This window comes from Melozone crissalis, unplaced genomic scaffold (genome assembly GCF_028551555.1).
Source record: "Melozone crissalis strain CALT ecotype California unplaced genomic scaffold, PUWL_Pcris_2 ptg000018l_1, whole genome shotgun sequence".
Taxonomy (NCBI): Eukaryota; Metazoa; Chordata; class Aves; order Passeriformes; family Passerellidae; genus Melozone; species Melozone crissalis.
Genome location: NW_026535796.1, coordinates 6,668,545 through 6,689,784, shown reverse-complemented (window position 1 = coordinate 6,689,784; position 21,240 = coordinate 6,668,545). Strand labels below are relative to the sequence as shown.

General features: G+C 40.3%; 1 protein-coding gene across 1 annotated transcript in view; it reads right to left on the bottom strand.

Annotated features, from left to right (window-relative positions):
• Positions 1–19,763, bottom strand: part of PDE3B (phosphodiesterase 3B) — an 81,957-nt gene extending 62,194 nt beyond the window's left edge. The window contains exon 1 of the mRNA XM_054275446.1: positions 18,587–19,763. Within this exon, the coding sequence (XP_054131421.1) occupies positions 18,587–19,564 (978 nt within the window). The 5' untranslated portion in view covers positions 19,565–19,763. The remainder of the gene's footprint in view (positions 1–18,586) is intronic.
• Positions 19,764–21,240: the final 1,477 nt, after the last annotated feature.

The following is a 21,240-nucleotide window of genomic DNA, read 5'->3' as shown; positions in this document are numbered from 1 at the left end:
ACCCCTGGGTGACTCCCCGCTCCTGCAGCAAAAGCCTTTACAGACACGTGGCAAGGAGCTACAAAAAAGAACTGATTACTTTTAACACGGATTAGTTCCCCAATTTAGTTCACTGTGTAGTCTCATGAATGCTTGTGTCAGCACACTGGGGGATGGTGCCAGGGCAGGAATGAGCAGACAGGGCTGGGAAGGATCACTCCTCTCAGTGTTAGTGCCATAAAGCATTCAGGGGACTGGAATATTTGAGTAGAGGTGTTCAGATTAGAAACCTAATGTCCAAAGGTCAATATTAAAAAAAAAAAATCACTTTTTGTGATTATATAAAAACTAATTTAAATTGGACATAGTTCTTAGCATCAAAAAATTATGCTCTGACCTCAGAACTCTTAATTTTAATCAAGACTTGCACTGCAATTGTACCTCCCAGCCAACAAAACCTGCTGTTGCACCACACATTTTACTTGGTTCTGCTGCTAGTATTATGAGCAAAAAAAGGGAAAGAAAAAAACACCTAAAGAAAAAACTCACCAGTATGTGAACAAACAATGAGGAAGACAGGGGTGAAAAATAGAATATAGTAGAGACAAATACAAGAGGTCAGCATTCCGATTTTTAAAAAGTAAATAAATAAAGGAGGGTGGGAAGAAAGGAAGGAGGTACAGAAAAGTTACTGATAACATTAAATTACTTTATTTTAAAAGTTATTGAAATCTTGGGGCCTCCAGTATGCATGTTAACAAAAATATTTCCTCTAAATAGGTACAATATATAGAGGATAAAACTTTAAGTCAAAAATGCTTATAAAATTACTATCCCAGAAGGAGACTGCAGTGGAATATGAAGACTGAGGAAAATCATCTGTAACAGTAATCTAGAGCAATGAGAAGGAGAAACGAGCTCTTCACTCCACAGGATTTTAGCAAACTGTTACATTCTATCGATTAGTTAAGGACTCAAATTCTGTGTGGACACCAAACACATTGGGAGGAAGCCTAACAGTGAAGAAACTGGGAACAAGCTAGTTACTTGGACACAGCAAATAAATAAACTATGAAAATCACAAAATAGTAAAGGAAAACTTGTGACATGCCAGGAAAATTTAGAGATGGCTGTGGCATGCGTCTCTGTTACTCTCCCTAGCTTTTATCCTCTGAAAATCCAAAACAAACAAAGAAGCCCAATGACAGGTTTACCACAGGCTGAAGTTGAGATGTTCTAGGGTGGAGATGTAGAGAAACTTCCTATTCATAAGAAAGAGGAAGATTTTATTATCAGGAGAAAGGGGCTGGAGAACAGAAATATATCTACATCATTTCCTCTGTTGATCTAAATGATTACATGGAAATAAAAAAAAAACATTCCCAGCAAAGATAGCTTGAAAATAAAAAGACCTGGAAGAAAGTTATTCAAATTAGACAATGGGAATAATACTAATAATAATTTTTAAAAAGTTGCCCATTTAAAGGATTCTAGTTGTCATTTAGGAACATGATGAGGACACAAAACAAAGAAAACACCCTGTTGTGCTGCTCAGAAAAGCAGGCAAGCATTCCTGATGCAAAAAACTTTCCACGCAAGGTAGTCTGACTGCTGGTCATTTTAGCTTCACACACACAAAAAAAAAATTGTCAGTCACTTCCTTCATGTTTTCAGTGGAATTTTCTACAAAACAGTTTATAAGGGCTGCAAAAACATTTTGCTGACTTTTAAAAATCACAGTCAGAAGGAGATGGTAGAGACCTTCATCCCTTTTCTTTCATAGCACCCACCTATTTGACTGGTTCTGTTACAGAACAAACATTATGAGACAAGATGACTTGTCATGACACTGACAGATACAAACCAAATGTTTCCCCAGGAATTGGACAAAACATCACTGATTTTGCTGAAAAACATGCAGTCCCTTACTGTAATGCCTGAAAGATGAAATAGCCAAGTAGCATCCAGTTCCATCTGTTATTACAGACTTATCTTTTGAAACATGCATGTATACCAAACAGTCTGGCTGAGAATCCACAAAACAACAACTGAATATTGTCAGCTCATAAAAGGACTTTGAAAATGGCTAACAAGTGCCAGAATGAAGATCAAATACAGATAATTAAATAATGTTAAAAGTTAGGCAGAAACATAAGTATGTGATCATGTAGCTCCATTTCCTTCATCGAAAGGAAACTGACACAGCTTAGTGGGCTAAAATACTAAACAAGGATAAAACAAACTATCCAATATGCTTGATGTACTGCATAACTTGCAGGAATTGCCCTAAAAAATTGGCAGAATTACAGGATATAATCAAACCCACCATGGACCTGATGACACCATAGGCTCCATTTCACTGTCCAGAATTGAAGGGGCAAAGAAAACAAAGGACAGAATTCTGATTTCCACACCTTGCTTTGCTAACATCTACACCAGCTCTGTATTGATCACCCAGATTGAACTTCTAATACCCATTGATTTCAACAGTAAAACTCCATATCTTGCAGCTGAGCCAACACAAACCCACACCAAATACAGCCCTTCCCAAGCAGTGGCCGCATGCAATGTCTCAGTGAGGCTGGGCAAGGCAGCCAAAGGACTCTGAAATATCAGCAAAACCTGGTGCTCTTCCTTTTTAATGGCCAATAAACCCCTGGTGTTTTGGCCACTTCCACACTTTTTTTTTTTTTTAATTTAAGTAAAATATAATTGGAGAGAAACCTGCACAAAGGTCCCAGGCCACACAGACAGTGATCACCATTTGGAATGCAACCCCAGTGACCAGCTAACCATAAATGACACTGGCCTGCAGTCCAGAAAATGTCCCTAAGAATATGGACTGCCAGACTTCTACAGCCAAGGCAATTTATCATCTGTGCCTTGTATCCAAGGGTTTGGGGGGGAAGGGAAGGGGAAATTAGGGTTTGAAATTGAGAAGGTTCAGTGATTTGTTTGGTCATCTTTTCCCCTTTATGCTTTTAATAAAGAATTAAAATATTTGAAAACCCAAGTATTCGAGCATTTAAATTATATTGACTTTTTAAGCATTGCACAAACTGAGGAACATGTGTATTCTGTATTAGCCTTGATGTTTTAACAAGTCTGGCCTTCAGCTACGCACAATAATTCTAGTTAAACCCTAAGTTTTCATGTTTGCCTATGTAACAAATCCATTACAATTTAACAAAAAAAACTTAAAAAACCAAACATTACAGGTTTAACCTGTTGGTCACTGTGTGATTTTTCCCTAAAAACCCCAATCATAGCTAGCCACGAGACAATACCCATACTAACAATATACATCAATATTAAGCCAGTTAGTGTAGATTTGTTTACAGTTTTAAAGTGAAATACAGGAGATATGATGATTTTCTTAGATAAAACACACACTGCTTTCAACACCAACTGGTTTATATTAGTGGCTAGGTAACCACTGGAAATAACTGAATTTTAATGAACAAAGAAGAAAAGGATTTACAAAAAAACCCCGTTGCTTTAGTTAGAAGTTAAGCCTTAGGCAACATGAATTTTGAAAACATTAATTTTAATATGTAGCACACAAAAAACCTTCAGATTAATTGCTGGAGTAGGTGGCGATATCAAAAATGTTGGCGAAATTTAATTTTGGCAACTAGGGAAGTTGATTTTCATACAGATCATAAAAATGTGACTGCATATTTTTGAGAACCAAGCACGGCTACAACACTCTTTTACAGAAGCGGCACGGAAAGTTTAAATAAATTGAATTTTTTTCCCAAGCAGCGCTTCACAAATTCTCTCGAGCGCCGTGGCAGTCACAAGCAGAGGGCTTGAGATGGAGCCAGTCTTTCCCTTTGTAACAGGCGAGTTCAGCTTGCAACACTATCAAAAATAAAAGAACTGTAAGCTAATTGCTGGCGAGTATGACGCAAGCGGTTTCCTAGGCTACAGCCCAAGTTGCTGAAGTGCCTGATCCAGCATTTCCTCATCTGTTTGCACTCACACCAGCAGTCTGACAATGTAGTCACTGCATCCTGTTTCACTCAGCAGCCAGAGAAACGCTCGGCTTAACCCTTCACTTACAGCTCCCCACCCGGCCCAGCTCTAACTCACTTCTTACAGCCAGCCTTTGCACAGGCGTTTGCGTTTTCTCACAACTTGGCAGCAGCTGCCTTTTCTACTTTTAATTGAGACGGAAAAGATGAGAAAGAAATCAATTAAAACTATTTTTTTAAAAAACATATTTTAATTCCTATTTCTATTTGCACTACTGAAACTTTCGGCCACAAATTAAATGTAAAAAAATTAGTCGCCCACAGACTTTACATAAAACATAAAAAACCAGACTTCTCATAAAATGAGTTATATGTATTTTTGATCACAACTTTACAGCTACAGAATTTTCCTGATTTTATACTATACTTGAAGTAAATTCAATACAAATATCAAGATTACCGATCAAACTGCTTCTCACTCAATTCAAATAGATGTAGAATTTCTAACTAGCCATAGGCTCATTCATAAGTAGCAAACATATTTTTAAAATGTATCAAAAAACAGTATAGACACCACGGAATAAAACAAAAATCACATTTTGATCTAAAAAACTGTAGAGAGCATTTTTTCTCAAGGATCTCATCGGTTTGCACAGAAACTGCAGATCCTGGAGAAAAAAAATTACAAAAAAGAACAAATGCTGGCTTTTCTGGCAATACATTGAACACACAAAAAAAATAGATTATTTTACAGTTTACTTCTTATATGTGAATTTGAATTTGGTCATTTCAGGACATGAATAAACATGAAACAAACTATTTTCAGCACAGAGCTTTTCTGTGCTGACATCAGTGCTTATCCGGTGTAAAACACGACTGTTTTTCTGTACTATGGGAATAGCTGTGGGTCACAGAGAAAGCAAAAAGGTGAGATAAAAGTAATTATTTGTTGTCGCTGCTGCTGAAAATTCTGGGCAATTCTTCACCAAGGAGAAATGCTTGTGAAATTTGCTGGTGAAAAAGGCTCCCCCCTTCACAGAGTGATCTCCTGAGTGCACTTTCAAATGGGAAACCCCCTCGAGCATTCTGAAATGGATGACAGCCAGCCAGAACAACCTGTCACAGCAGCTTCCTGACCACCAAAGAGAACTGGGTACCGAAAATGTGAAGGTGCAGGCAGGAGGCAGTGGCAGGGGCTTTTCAGAATTCCTTTCCCCAGAGCTTACTCACTCAGGGGCCAGTCTGCATCACGCCAGAACTGCTCTGCAAGAAAACATCCTGATTTTCCACTAACTGGCACTCTCATTCTAATACACTGTGTTTCTCCTTTTTCTTGGGGAGCCCTCCTGCTCAAATCTAGCATCATGCTGTAACAATATTCCAAAGCAAAAAAATAACAAGTTTTATGCTAAAAAGCCCAGGAGTACAGAGAAAGGAGCAGCCTGAAATAAAACTCCTGAGAACAGTTATGCACTGTCACCTGTACTTCTGTAAAAAAGAAGAAACCAAAAACTTAACACAACAGGATCGATGTTCTGGCTTAGTCAGCAATCAACTATTGGCTAGCATCTCAGTGGTATATTTCTCAAAATACAGATGCTTCCATCCGTAGGCTTTTCTACTCTATTAATATAGATTTTTCTCTGCATCACTTACTAGCTTCTTCCCATTCACCTTCATTCCTCTTATGTTACTCCTGTGTGCTACAGTACCCACATAGTTTGCAGGAAGGCAGAAGAAAAACAGAAATAAATGTTTTCTTTGCTCATAGACAATTTTCCTCAAATGAATGGAAAGGCAGCTCAGGAAAAAAATAAAGGAAGTAGTCTGGTATGTGATTATGGAAATTCCAGAATGAGATCAAGCCATTTCAGGGATGAGGAGCAGAAAACCAAGGATGGCACAAGGCAGGTTGAGGACCCCACATGATGGCTTTAGCGTATGGGATTCAAGGTTCAGACAAGTTCTCCAAAACCAAAACATAAAATGGTTGCCAAGGATATCTTTGATAAAATGAGTTTTTAGGTGAGTCGATTAGAACCAGGTGGAAAAACACCCACATACAAGTTCTGTCAGAGGGCACTACAAGATATTTATATTCAATTATGAACAAAAGTCTCTGCAAGAGTTGGAAATCTATCCAAATACTAATGACTTAGCACTTTTACAATTCTCAGAATTGTTGTCTGCCTTACTACAATCCACTGACTATGGAATCCACCATCACAGTGTTGATTTCTCCAGCTCTGTCTCCTGCTACACAATGAGAAAAATACAGCTCTGGTCACCAAGCTAGGAGACATCCCAAATGATGCTCATGACAAGAGCAAGGCAGGGAGCTAGCTGTCCTCTTTAACTCTGTTTTTCCCTTGGCTTACCCATCTTACTGAAATCTGCAGGGGTACCACTGCAGAACATCTCAGAGAGTGAATCAGAGCTGATGGCAAGAACAAGACAGACCTGGAACACAGCTGGGAATCTAGCAGATATGCTGAACCAAAGTATTACTCAGATATTGGAGATATAGTTCAAAATTTCTTTTAAATGAAAGAAATGTTCTGTGAAAATCCACTAAAATGTGCAAACCTAAGAGAGGTAAATAAAGCTCAAGGTATCAAGACAAAAAGTATTCCTCTGCTCCTACTATCCTGTTACAGCGCAAGCTATAATCAGAACAAAACACCACAACCAAATTCATTGTCAGTACTGTACAGACCAGGCAAAGCTTTCCTGTAGCTCTCAAACACTGCAGGAAAGTACAATGACAAATACAAATCCTCTCAGTCTTTATCTCCATTTTTAACAGTGAGGTGAAGGGAGGAAGATGTTCAGTATTTATTTTCTGAGGCACAGCTCATTCCATACTACCATTAGTCAGCCAGCTCCTCTTGCTACAACTGCAGCCCTTGAGACAATACTGCTCCTATTTCTCCCTCCTCACTTGCTTACAACAGGAGAGAGCAAGGCAAAACATAAACAACATGTCTGAAGAGACATCTTGTTTTAAAAAAAAAAAAACCAACAACCACAAAAAAACCACCCAAAACCACCAAACCAACCTAGAAATCCTTTGTCCCCACCATCCAGGAAATAAACAAACAGGAGATTGTTTTGAAACTACTGAATGTATGCTGATGCTGTCATCTTATTGCAGGGGTTCCATACAGCTGTCTACTCATCACAAAAGTTCCATACCTTCTTGGTGTTTCTCATGGGAAGCTCCTCAGAGCACTGACTCTTTGTTCTTCACCAAGCAGCCACTGACCCCAGCTCCCCTCTCACCCACCCCATTCTTTTATAGCATCTTCTCATTGCTTACAGCTGCGGCCTGTTAGTCAGGCCTGTTCCCAATCTTTGATAATTGGCCCAGCTGCAGCTCCTTAGGGGTAAGATCACTTTCTACACTATCTTTATTTTCTTATATTCTATCCCCCTACATGTAGATACTCTTTGGGCAGCAAAGAAGCTCACAGTCACAAAAGCCCACATCTTAAACGCTCAGATGCGACAAATAAATTTGCAGGTGCACTTACAGAGAAGGAAGCAGAGCAGTGAGTACTTTGCAACTAACCTGCAGAACTAAAAAAGCTGAATGAACAAAGAACTTCACAATAAAATACAGTATCAAGCTAAAAGAGAAGGTATGCATGACTGTAAAAAAATAAATGTATGCACTATCTTGCATGTAGCTGAATTGTGTATAACTCATAATGGACAGTCACAAGTAACAGATTCTAGAAACATTTTAATGCCATAACTACAAATAATTATTTAATTCCTTTGTGTTAGAAGTTATAAATTATAAAATGTTCTATAATTTTTAAAAACAATAATTTGATTGCTATGTTTCTAAATAGTCAAGTATTTTGTGTCAGAATATTTTCATGCCTCTGCTAAAACAGACACTTGTAATTTTGGACCAAATTATGGTACTGATCTTATAACAAAGAAAGAACACACTGGTAGGAAGAGGTGTTCAAATTATTGTAAATGAAGAAAAGGTAAAAAACAAGGACAAAGCAAGAAAAATGATATCTCCAAAAAAGACAAGCAAATAAGCAATTTACTTTTGAACATTAATGTCCTGGAAAATTATTTTCCTTGTACTTTCAAGGCCCAAATAATTAAGAATAAAAATGTGACTTCTAAAGGCACACCAAACCTATCCATCACCAGACAGGTGAAAGAAACATAGCTCTAGGAGTGTATTCAAGACTGTTAACACTTGTTAAAGTTATAAATTACATTAAGCTCTGTGAATTTTTAAACAAGTAAGGACTATAATCTCAATCCTTAAACACTGCAAAACACATGTTCTTTTCCACTTGAAAGCTTAAGTGCTCTGCTGACTCTAGGGAGCTTCCTACTTGAACAAGTGTTAAGGCAAGCATGGAAGACTTGGGAATCTTTAGAAAGGAGATTTTAACAGCAACTACGCTCATAAAAGACAAATTACATAGGACTAAATGTACCTTTAGAGGTCCATTATTGAAGCTGTACTGACTTTTGCAGATACCTGAAATGGCATCTCTTATTACAAGAAATACAGTTTATATATTTTAATATTTTTAATATTTTCTAATGTTGTGAGACCCACTCCTAAAAAAATATATCAATTTCATGTTTACAGGTGTAATATCAGTTTCTAACTTAATTTGTCCTGAAATGTTATGCCCAATAATGAGTTATGTAAATTTTACACATAAGCACAGAGTTTTACTCAGTTTTAACAAGAATGAAGCTTAGGGTCTCTTATCTAGTTTTGATTTTTGCTCTTCATAAAAAATTCTTACCCATCACACATATGATAAAGTACTGGGGTTTTTTTTTTCATCAGACCATTCTGCAGATGTCCCTGACAGTCATTGCCTCAGAGGATTTGAAAACACAGACCACACTCAAAAGCAATAGCCAGCATCGCATCTGCCTCTGCTCATCTACTCCCATTTTCTTATTTTCATCTTGACATCATAGAAAACTTATTATTTTCAAACTTCTTTGAAATTCTCTGGCATATAATGAACAGGCTGCCAGTTATGAAAAATAAATGAAGTAACAGCAATGACAGAAAAAAAGGACTGGTCATTAACACAAAAGCTGTTCCAAACTCTTCCTTCTCAATCCAACTGGTTCAAGCAGAGACTCCAAATAGAAGGAAAAATTAGACTTTCTGTATTATGAGGGCATGGAAATACTCTGCTGTGCTGAATAAAAAATAGCAATAAATGCTGAAAAAAATTCCAATTAATGCTTTCTACAACTGCCTAAAAATAAGCTAAGAGATACTTATAATCAAAATACTTTCAACTGTGCTTTGCCATAACAGCAAAATGCTGTCATTTACATCATGGCAATAACTCATTTTGATTTCAGACAGACATATTACAGTTCTTTAATCTTTAGAAAGATCCTAAGTAGCATTCCACAAATTTTTACTATTAAAAAAAAAGAAGATGACTAAACATCTGTATGAATAATCTATGGAAATTCTCTTACTGCAAGCAAGGTTTGTTTGAAATCTGCTTTGTGAGCATTTTCCAGTGATCCCCAAAAGGACACTCTGCTGCCCCAAAAATGCAGTTAGCTGAAAGAGGGACAGAAGGAGGATGCATGCAGGGTGGACAAGACAATCCTGGTTGTGTTTTTTTAGTTAAGATATGAAATATACTGCTCTATTCTATACTAACATGTTAGGAATAATCATGTAATCATTAGTGATTTCTTTACATCTGTGTCTCAGGCCCTTTTGTATGGACGATCTCAGTGGAAATAGTAAAACCTGGACCAATTTTCATCTTTCCCTGAGCAAAATAAAGTCTGTTTCTTGCAGATCCCACTGGCCAAGAGGAAAGCTGTGGTAGCGTGCCTCTGCTCCTTCCAGCCTCAGCCAATTCCTTCAGGGCACTCCTGCCAGAGCAGATGGCGTTTCACAGGCACAGCAGGATCTAAACTTTTTCAGCCTGCTAATCACACCTTCAGGTTTCAACACAAACTTCCCTCCCTTTCTACTCACACATCTGCTTGTATCTGCAGAAATGCAGTTTAAATAAACTGAAATTTAATTTCATACTACGTAATGAGGGAGGGAGAATTTGTAGGAAACTATGGAACTGCAAGAGCAGCTAAGGAAGAGCCTGTGAGTGAATTTACACATTACACTGTCTAGGTGGGAAATCAAATGAAATGAAGGCCATTGTGAACAGTAATCAACATAATAATCACTTAAGAGTTCTCTCAAAACACATCATTTTTATTTTTTTTTAAGTCAGCATCCTTAAACCACTCATGACACTGGATTTTATTAACTAACAACATCCTGTGAATACAGAGATCTATTCCTGCCTCAGAGAAATCTCACAAAGAGTCAGCTCACTTTGAGAGGTACAAGCCCAGCTGCGAGGCCATCCCTGCCTGTAAAGCACACATGGTGTGAGGTTCCTTGGCCACTCCACAGCCTTCACACAGGAGATAATGAGGTATCTGAGGGCCACTGTTGAGCAGTCATCACATATTGAAAAACAGGAGGTGTATCAACAAATTCTGTGAAAGGATGGAAACTCTTCTGGACAGCCAGGAGGTACTAGGAAAAAAACTCCTTTAAAAACCCTGTACTTCTTAAATGAGTAACTTTAGAGTAGTCAGAAATTTAGAATTTTTTAAAAAGAATCTACTAGGCAGAAAGAACAAAATTATATTCTTGAAGTAGCAAACAGGTAACACACAACAGTACTTAGGAGGGAAAAATTAATATGTTATGATTGAACATGCAATATCAACTGACTCTAAGAAAAATAAAAAGACCCTAAATGGAAGCACAAGCCTTTAGTTTTAAGTCACAGTAGGAAAAAAGTCATGCAGACATTAAGCCTAGTAAAAGAATGTCTTTTTTACCCTTTAATTTAGCTCCTATCTTGTTAAAAGGCATTAATTAATTGAAAACAAATGAAGCATGACCAGTAATGAAGGTTAAAGAGACATGCTAATACCATAGTGCATGTGCAGGGAGTCATAATGAAGCTGCTATTTCAATAAAACAGATGAAATTTCCCTCTGGTAACTTAAGTTTTCACAAACTTTTATTGAAGTTGATTCTGTATTCTGAGCTTTGCTGACAAAAGCATCCTGGCAGTAGATATTAACAGGCAGGTGTGACACAGGCTTGCTGTGTCACCACTCCTCAGAGGTACAGTTCCTCTGGGGTAGGGGAGCAGCACTGGATGCTTTGGGCATAATTAATGAACTCGCCCCAAATTAAACCCCATTCCTATTTCTGTGACCATCATCAGCATGGATACAGCTAAACCAACATGCCTGTAATGATAATTCACACCAGGAAGCCTGGGATTTTCCTCATAAAAGAGGGAAGACCTCTCAAAGCCAAAACCAAAGCACTCAAATATAGCCTCATACAGTACCCTTCCTACAGTATCTTGAGTAACTTAAAAATAGTAAATTATAGAGGGAAAATATCATTTTCATATTCCATAAAACAAACTTTTATTTATCAAATGAACAGCAAATGGAACATTTGCTGCAAACATGCCTTTAACTTAGTGAAGGTATTTGGGTTTGCATAAAGGGACATTAAGGTGGGCAACTCAATACTGGGTAACAAAAGTTGTCAACATTAACATTTGATCAGACATTGAATTGGAAATATGCCGGGTTTTTTCACACACCTCTCTACAAACTGAAGTGAACACTGGTGGTCACAAATATTCTGCATAACAGCACCGTTTTTCATAAATATTGAACTATCAAACAAACAGGGGGATATAAAAAAACTGCTTGGGTATCTGTGCCCTGGTCTGGCCCTCTCCCAATAAATTTGCACTTGTTTCAAAGGAATGTGCAACACACAAAAGCTCTGTGTGAAAAAGTGAGGATGGCCCAACACATCAAAACTTACTCCTCACCAGTTGCCCATATTGATATAAATTATATCCTTCTGCAGCTGAATGATCCATTTTCAAATACGGAACTGCTCTGGAAGCTGACATTTTGTTTCAGCAGTCATGCCTTGTTATGGCCCTTCCAGTTCCTAGAACAGTTTGTTTTGCCACACTCATCAATAAGGCCATTCACTTCTCTGGTCTTCCTTAAGCACAGAGTTCCCTGACCTATTTCTTTCACAAATATCAGTAACACTTCCCTCCCCCAAATATCATCATCTGCCAGTTTACTTGTTACCCTGTGAACTCTCATTTTTTAACATCCATGGCTCCTGTCTGTTTTGAAGGCTTCAGCACAATTTTACTGTCACTGGATTCTTAAAGTTATTGATCCTTTTTATGCTTCAGTAACAATCACTCAGACATTGCACAGTTTGCCCTGACCAATACAAGCTCTAGCTGTAACCTTAAATTTTCATTTCTCCTATTGAGTTGCAGGAAAGTCCCTTTTTTTTTTCACCATTAAAATTTATTCTGTAGTGTCACTGCATCTTGTAAAGCATTGTTTTCAGTCACTGGAAAGGACATGCTGAAATTCAACATTTCCTTTCACTCTCTTATTCTCATCTTCAACTGTTCTTTCAGCTTGCTCTCCACATAGTTTTATCCTGAAAAATCAGTGAGATTCCAGCAAAATATTCTATGTCTGTAGCCTTCTGTGGTCTGTCCTCTCTTTTCTAGTTTGGCAGACACAAGTTTCTCATCTGTTTTCCTCCAGAACTTTTTACATCAACAATAGAGCAGTACATCCCCAAGTTTCTCTGCCTGTAATCCCCAATCTTTGCACAAAATTACAAGATTTACCCTTTCCCATCTTCAGCAACTGGTATCATCTAATAGTTGTGTTTGGCTTTGTTCAGTGATTTCTTTTGAGGGTGGTAAGGCTGCGTGAAGTCTTCATTTTAAAGTCTCAGAAAAGCAAAAGAGGACTAAAAAAGCTTTTTTTTAGAAATATGAGTTTCCAACCAAATGTCATATAGGGCCCAGGCTGTGACAGACTCCCCACCCCACCTGCATCATTCTGGTGCTCACTCATGACATGAGACTGTCATGGGGATTCTGAGAGCTCAACTCACACTGCAGACTTGCCCTGCATATTCCATAGGGTTTCTTCACTTCCCACTCATGTTCTTTTCATAAAATTTGCTGGGATTTGATCCTGTAAGGCCAATATACTACAATCAGTTCCATTGCTCAAGTTCAATTATTAGAATAGTACTATCAGGCAAATACACACACAGACACACATTGTGTCAAAATATGAGGTTTTCTCAGGAAATTATGCCAAATTTCTGGCCATTCTTTTCCCTTTCATATTTAACCTCCCAGAATGCACTGTTCACAAACCTCAGCATGGAAGCTGCCCCTCTTTTTCATTCTAGAGACACTTCTAGGCACATTTTGTTTCTCATCTCTACAAGTTTCTTTCCTAAATTTAAAACATCTTCCTGGTCCAAGCTGAAATTAGTACTTTATGCAATTTATTCTGCTATTTTTCTTCAACACAGTCAATCATGCAGCTGTTGGAACTGTCTCTCACAGCTTCTTTCATTTCTTTCCTACCCATGCTCTGTAACATGCTTCCCTCACCTTCCAACAAATTTCTGCAGCATTTCCACAGCAGTGGTCTTTGATCTCCTTCCTTTCTCCACTTTTATTTTCTTTCCAGGAAAACACACCTGAAGCAACAGTCAAACTCCTTTGCTACACAGACAGCTTAGAGACACTCTTGCCTGCTTTTACTTATGCAGAATATAAATTGCCACCAAGTCTCAGATCTCTAAAAGCAAGCTTAAGTTAAACTTAGCTAACAGAGCTCTTAAGGGCACTCAGTCTTCCTAAAATCCTTCTTTGTCATTCTCGGTGGTCCCAGGTGAAACTGTGCCAGAGGATAATGTCTTAAACTCTGACCCCTCTACAGGCAAACCATGATTCAATCAGCTTTTCTTTGCGGTATAATACTACAAGAGAGACAGAGAAAGAAAGAAAGAGACAGAGAAAGAAAGAGACAGAGAAAGAAAGAGACAGAAAGATGGAACTTATACCAACTTTTACTTCTCATTTCACATTTCATCTAGCTCAATATATTTTGTCAATGTTAGAGAGAACCAGAGAGAAACAACAGAATCCTACTCATCCAAAACATGATTGCAGAAAGAGTTTTCCAAGTCTGTTTCTTTCACCATGGAATCCTTCTCTTTGCATATTCCTCACACTCAGCTGCATCCCATTGGAACTGATTCCATCCACAGCTCAACACACACTGCTACCTTGATTTTTTTCCCCATAAGACAAGCCCCAGAGAGAGGAGGATTTGGTGAGCAACAGAAACACATCTTGCCATGCAGGTACACCTGTGGTAACAGTCACTGGAATCGTGAGGGGGAAACTTCAAACAGCACAGAGCTGGTTTGTCAAACACACAGCAAGGAGAATTGTATTTTGTTACTGGCTGCACTCAACAGGTAAAGGTTCACCTGTTTCTGGGTTGCAAACAGCATCTGAGTGTAACAGATACTAAAAATCTGTTTCAGTATCAGATTATAAAATACACATTAACAGACAGCTTCTGCACTAGGAAGTTTATGCCCTGAAAACTTAAGGACAAAGTGTAATTTGTTTCACAAATAGGTAACAGACGCAGATGTAAATTTCATGAGCAAATAAGGAACTGCATTAATTTCAAGCTACACAAATATTTCAGACTCCTGAAATCAAGTCCTGATGTTCCTAAGGTAATACATGAAAGGTATGAGATAGCTTGGAACAGAAACTGGGGAGAGGTGGTGGTCAATCCAAACCTAACCACAAGACAATTCTTCCTGTAATTAACAGAGTGCAACATGAAAGCAGTCTTTGTCAAAAATATCCCAGCTTTCCTACGTGTTTGAACCCAGTCAGATAACCAGAAAAAGTGTGTGTCAGCTCTGTTTGCAGACTGTTTGGGACACGTATCATGTGTATTTAAATAGGAAGGCCTATTCTTTACTCAAGGAAAAATTTGAATATTCTTTCTGGATTCTGAGAAGCTCCTATGTAAGATTTCCTACACATAGGTGTTTGCTCTCATATACATGTCCACTATCAAGTTAAAGAAAAAAAAAAAAGTCTTACTACCATATTTTTCAGGACATAGTGTTTACAAGATTTGCAATATTGACAAGCACCTTTCAGACTCCCTGATTTGGCTTTCAGACCAAAAAAAAAAAAAAAAGTGCTAAATGTGCAACAGTCAATAAAAATAAACCCTTTGATATCAGTAGCAATAGACAGAGCTAACAGATGACCATCCAATTGATACATGCAGTCAAAATATGACCTACACAAAGTTTAAATACCAATCAATACTGCAGTCTTAGTGCAATTCCTCTCTGGGTCCGAGATGAATATTGCAGTAAGTATTCAAACAGACTGTTTACTGCTAAAATCATACCAATTTCTATTGGCAGAAGTGTTAATGTAGTAGAGTTCAGAAAATGCATTGCCTTCGCAAAATTTTTAGCTGTAATTTGAGTCATATTGTTTCCCACAACATGTATTCATATATTTTGATACTGGCATTTAAGTATACTTACATAGAAACATAAGACAGAATCTGTTCAATCTTTCCTCCCACCTCAAACTATGTTGCTAGACATACGTACTGCAGAAGAGACACACACAGCAAGAATTTAGGCACTTTGATTACTAAAGGAGACATATATATTCATATAAATGGTAAAAATAATCTCATTTTATTAACTTCCCAGCCTTATAGTTACTGCACCTGTTGAAGTCCAGAAAGCAATACCTAAGTATTTGGCATGAGAATTACTCAAATGTGCGAGTTTTTACAGGATCATGCTTACAGGGCCTCTTTCCACTTGTACTCCAGTAAAAAATGATTGTTCCATCCAATTTCTGTGTGCATGTGCTGCTGGTTGTACATTCCCCTGTGTGTTAGTATCCCATCCTGTTCCCACCTCTCCATGCACACAGATCCCTTGCAACTGTTGGCTTAGAAAAAAAATTTTAAAAAATCCAAATAAATACCATTATTTTCTTGTATACTTAAGTAGATAGAGAGCACATATAACTTCATATCAACATGTTACTGAAAATTTAAGGTCAATACTAACATCCTCTACTTTTATCAAATAATAACTAAAATCTACACAAAATGAGATTGTTCTTATTGAAAAAAAAAAAAACCAAAACAAAACAATACAATCAGTCACTGGACTAATCTCCCCAGAGAAGTAATGGATTCCCCAACATTAGACAAGTTTAAGATTTAGCAGGACAGGGTGCTGGGCCAACTTGTCTGGACAGTGATTTTGCCAAGAAAGGTATGACCAGATGATCCTTGGAGTACCCTACTGACCTGCTATTCTATACTTGACATAAACTTCTTCTACATATAAGAGGTTTGGACAATCACACAAAATACATCTAATAGAATCAGAATAATAACTTATCTCTCATTCATTAAAGTATTTCTGTCATGGTGGACAGCAGCATCTTCCTAACAATGTTCATTCAACTCCTTGAAATATTAATATTGGTAAAAAAAACCCACTGTACTGCTTTATAAAGACTTGCAAAATGTGTGATCAGCCCTTAAAAAGAGCCACGAAATAGATGCTCTCTGAAAAGCATTAAGTACACACATTCCTTCAGTTTCAAGGAAGCAATATAAAAGCCTTGTACTGTTTATTCAAATAAAGTCACACATTATGGGTTTACTTCTCTCTACTCCTGCCCAAACAATTGATTTTTATCAGCTCTACAACGTCTGATCTCTCTCCAAGTCAGACAGGAGATCAGAGGATTTAACCTGTGTTATCCTTGTAAAATTGCACATAAAATACAAAAGAGAACATGTATCTATGGATCTCATTTAAACTGCGCTTAACAAAGCACAAATATTTATTGTAAAGCATAATAGATTATTAGGAAAATTAAGAACTTCATATCTGTTGTTCACATCTCAAAGATAACAAAGATATCAAATTCTGGAAGTCTACCAAAAAGTTACATTTTATTATGAACACGTATGATTTAAGCATTGCCAATAAATTCTACATATTTAGTTATAGCTGACATTTATGATGTTACTTGAAGAATAATGAATGCCCTAACTTGAAATATGCACATGCCTTTAAGAAGTGAGCCGAACGTCAAAGGAAGCTTTTAGTAACTTGCATATGAACAAATATCTTCTATCAGCTAGAAAGGTTAATGAAATCACATTTTCTGAGATTTCTGTGCTACAGACAAATGTGAGAGCAAAAGAGACCATTTACTATCCAGAAGGGCACAGAGAAAGTAAATTATTATATGATAGTCCCTACATATCTTAACTGCTAGTAAAATATTTTAATGTTTCTTTCATTGTATGCATTAGATAATCTGCAACGTACTGAATGAGTTATTTCTGAAGACTGTCACAGCATACTTGCATTATAACTTTTTATGAAGAAAGAATTACTGTATTAATCACTGTAAACAATTACTGTATTAATTCTGTTGGGCAAACTCGGGGGGGAAACGCTCGACAACTACTCCACCGTTTCAGATTCACTCCGTATTTCATCAGACCTAATCCACAGTCAATCACAAGCCCTGCATTATAGAACAAATGTCAAGGAAAAACTAGAAAATTTCACTTGGCACCCATGAGTTTCAGGCACGACAGTAACAGACGGGGGATTCTGCAGCAACAATCACTTCGCAGAAACTGCTCACTTGCGCGTTTATTAAACACACTCCCCTCATTCTCCCTCCTACAACGGGCTGATAATCCACTTGCAGCAGCCTCGGGCCAGTTCCAGCACAACTCGGTGTTCCTGCAGTTGACGTGCAAGTGCCCAAATAAAAACAAACTCCCCCACACGCACGGGGGTTTACGCTACAAAAAACAAGATTCATTGAAAAGTTTTCCGGGAGGTAGAAACCAACAGAGTTCCATTCAAGAAAACTGAGCGTTTCGGGCATCCCTCCAGCCCCTACTGAACAGCTCTCTCTTCAGTAAAAAGAAGTTTCTTAAAACCCATCAACCCAAAAGTAACGTTAACTTAGGTGGAGCGAGGAGCAGGGGGTGAGAGAGAGGGAGAGAGAGGAACAAGCGATAGTAATCTGCATGGCAGAAGGACAGCTGCCACTCAAAGAACGCCAACGCTCGATAAATAATATCCCTCAAAACCCGGCATTTCTTTAGCACTTGGTAATGGTTTTGTCGATAGAAAGCGGGAAGAACCAGAAGTGCCAGGCAGCTTAGAAAGCTGTGGTTTCTTTCTCTCGGAAAGGCTGCCAGACGGTGGGGGGCTTCGGAAAAAAAAAAAAAAAAAAAAAACAAACACGGTAACTGCAAGCTGAAGCTGACTGGCTTGAGGTTTTGCTCTAATCAATAAGAACGGCTGTTTAATAATTGAGACTGCATAAGAAAGCGAGCGAGCCTTCTGTCCTACAGCAAATACATTATTATGATTTAGCACCCACGCAGAAATAAAGGGTTATATCGATTCTGCAGAACCGAGCTGAGAAACCCGCTAAGGGACTAACATTCTCCTCCATTCCTCTAGCAGGAGTTTGTTAGTGAGCAGACATCCAGCACAGACACACACAGCAGCCAGGAAAAGCTATGGAGCTGCGCTCACTCCTCCGAAAGTTTCTTCTTCAAGTTTCGGAGAAACCTACCTGCTCTCTGGAAATGCAAGGCAACGAGGGTCTCCTAAACATTTTGCAGCTGCCGTAGTAGCTGACCGAAGTTTCCCCTAGGGACACGCAGCTAGATCTCCTCCTGGGTCTTATCACAGGCACTTTTTCCTCCGCGCTGGGGAGCCGCGGGTGGCGGTGATGCTGGTGGTGCGCTCCTCGGCTCTGCGCCGAGAAGATGCCGTGCTCCCCGGCACAGAGTGCCAGGAGGCAGCCTGCCACCCCCACCGTGCCGGCCAGCAGCGGGCCGAGCGCTGGGGGCAGCGCCTGGAGGCTGCTCAGCGACACCAGCCACACCAGGCTGCACAACACCAAGACGAGGAGGCTCCGGCTCAACTTCAGGGAGCTCTGCGGCAGGGTCAGCGCTGCCACCGAGACCAGCACGGTCAGGAGCCTTCCTAGGAACATCGGCGGTTCCTCTTCGTGCCCCTCCGCGGGCAGCAGCCACTGCAGCGCCACGAAGTCCCCCGAGTAGCAGCACAGGGGCAGCGCCAGCAGCCACCAGCGGGTCGTGCCGCCGCCGTGCTCCCCGCGCCGGCCGCCGACCAGGTAGCAGGTGAGGAAGAAGAAGGCACAGGCGATGCTGAAGAGAGGGCTGAGGAAGCGGGTCAGGCACAGCAAGGCGTGCAGCGGCCGCGGGCTCCGCCAGCTGCTCCCGTCCTGCTGCTCCCGGGCGCTGCCCCGGCCGGGAAAGGCCAGGAGCGAGAGGGCAGCGGCGGCCAGGACGCCCAGGGCGAGCCGAGCCCGGGAGGAGGAGGCGGTAGGAAAGAGCAGCAAGGAGAGGAAGCTCTTCGGGGGGTCCTGCCGCAGCGGGGTCGCGCAGCTCTTCACGTATCCGTTCCGCAGGCTCTCCGCGGGGGCGGCCGCCCCGCCGCCGTCCGGCTGCGGGCAGTGCTGCGGGGCTCTGCCGGCCCCGGCGGGGGAGGCGGCCGCCGCCGCAGCTTCTCGCTCTTCCCTCATGGTGGTCGGGGACGCGGCAGGGGGAGGACGGCGGAGAGGCGCGGGTCGCGCTAGCTGCGTCCCGGCCGCGCCTCCCGCATCCCTTCAAGAGAAGGGAGCCGGGCTGAGCCGCCGCTCGTCCCCCGCGGGCAGCGGCGTCCGCGGCATGGTGGCTGAGGACGGGAAAAAGAGAGAAAAGGTAAAAGTCTGGCTCGCCCGCTCGCGTTCCTCAAACGGCTCCGGCGGCGGGCACTCGCTGCCGCCTCCCAGCGCCCAGCGGCGGCAGCGGCCGCGGCGGAGCCAGCGGGGGTGGGAGTGAGGCGGGGAACGGCTCCCCTCGCCCGCCCCCTGCTCCCCTCCGCCTCCCCTCCCTGCCCGCCTTCCCTCCTCCCCCGGGCCCCGCCAGCCGCACTTCCCGCGATCGTTTTTAAAATATAAATCTGTATGTCTGTGTGTACGCAGCCGCCCCCCGCGCGGGGCTCGGGCCGGCCCCCGCCCGGCGCCGCGGCCGCAGCGAGGGACGAGGAGGAAGCGATGGAGGGGCAGGAACGCTGAACCGGCGCGACTTTGTGCTTTATTCTTGTCATCTAGCTTCAAGGTGCCGCGGAAAAGTTATTCATAAGGGCTGTAAAGCACACGCTGAGTATCGAAGTGTTTTCCCTCTGAGGAGCATCACTTTTTCCTTTTTATTCCTTTTTTTTTAAAATACCCGAGAAGTAAGTATGAATTAGAGTAATTATCTACTTTTTTTTTTTTCCCCGCCCTCGTTAACTAAGTTACAGACTAGACCTCATTGCACGACCAGGTTTATTTGCACAGCTAATACCTTTGGAATGGATCAAAATAATAATTTTGGAACGGATCGTTGGAAGTGTTTAGACTGCTGTAAGGGAAAACAGGCAGCTAATGAGATTTTGAGTAATACCTTTGCTCATTTATTCTGTTTGTTTTTTTCTGGAAAAGTAACTGCTACGCACTTCTAAATTTATTATAATTGTGCATGTTTACCTTGTTACTTAGAACAAAGGTCCTTTGAGCCATGTTTTCACATAATATTGTACTGCTTTACTTAACGCTGGTTCAGAAATCAGTTCGGGTAAGTCAGTGGTTGCACTTTTTGCCTTTTTTATTTAGACAAGGACCTCTTGAAATTATTTGGTGCCATTGCTTGTAATCCCCTCCCTGTGAGCAGCCCCCGTGTAGCAGCTGGTTTGTGAAAGCTGTGGGGTGGCAGGAAGTGCTGCTGCAGGACCCGGGCCTGAAAGTTGGCCATGAACAGAAATCGTCAAGTGTGATTCCTGACAGAAAAATGCAGTATGCAATGGCAAATATAGTCATTTGCAATGGTAAATTTCCCTCTTGTACATGGCAGGGAAATTAGTAATGATTTGTTTTTTAAAAGGCAGATCAATCTGGAATTTTAATACCATAGTACATCTTCCTCTGTTAGAAATACCCCTTCACTCTTTCCAAAGGAAAAAAAAAATCTCTCCTGACCTGGTACACTTAACAAAGATTCTGTGCCATCATATTGGTTCTAAAACGTTTTTGAAAAAGGAAAATGTGCAGTTCCTTTGAATATGAATACATTTTCTTGTATTCATATGTTAGTGATATCAATTGGACCACAATCAAGTATACTTGTAAATGCTTTTAAGGCTGAGAAATACCTTGCTTTTATGCATATTCTTTATTTT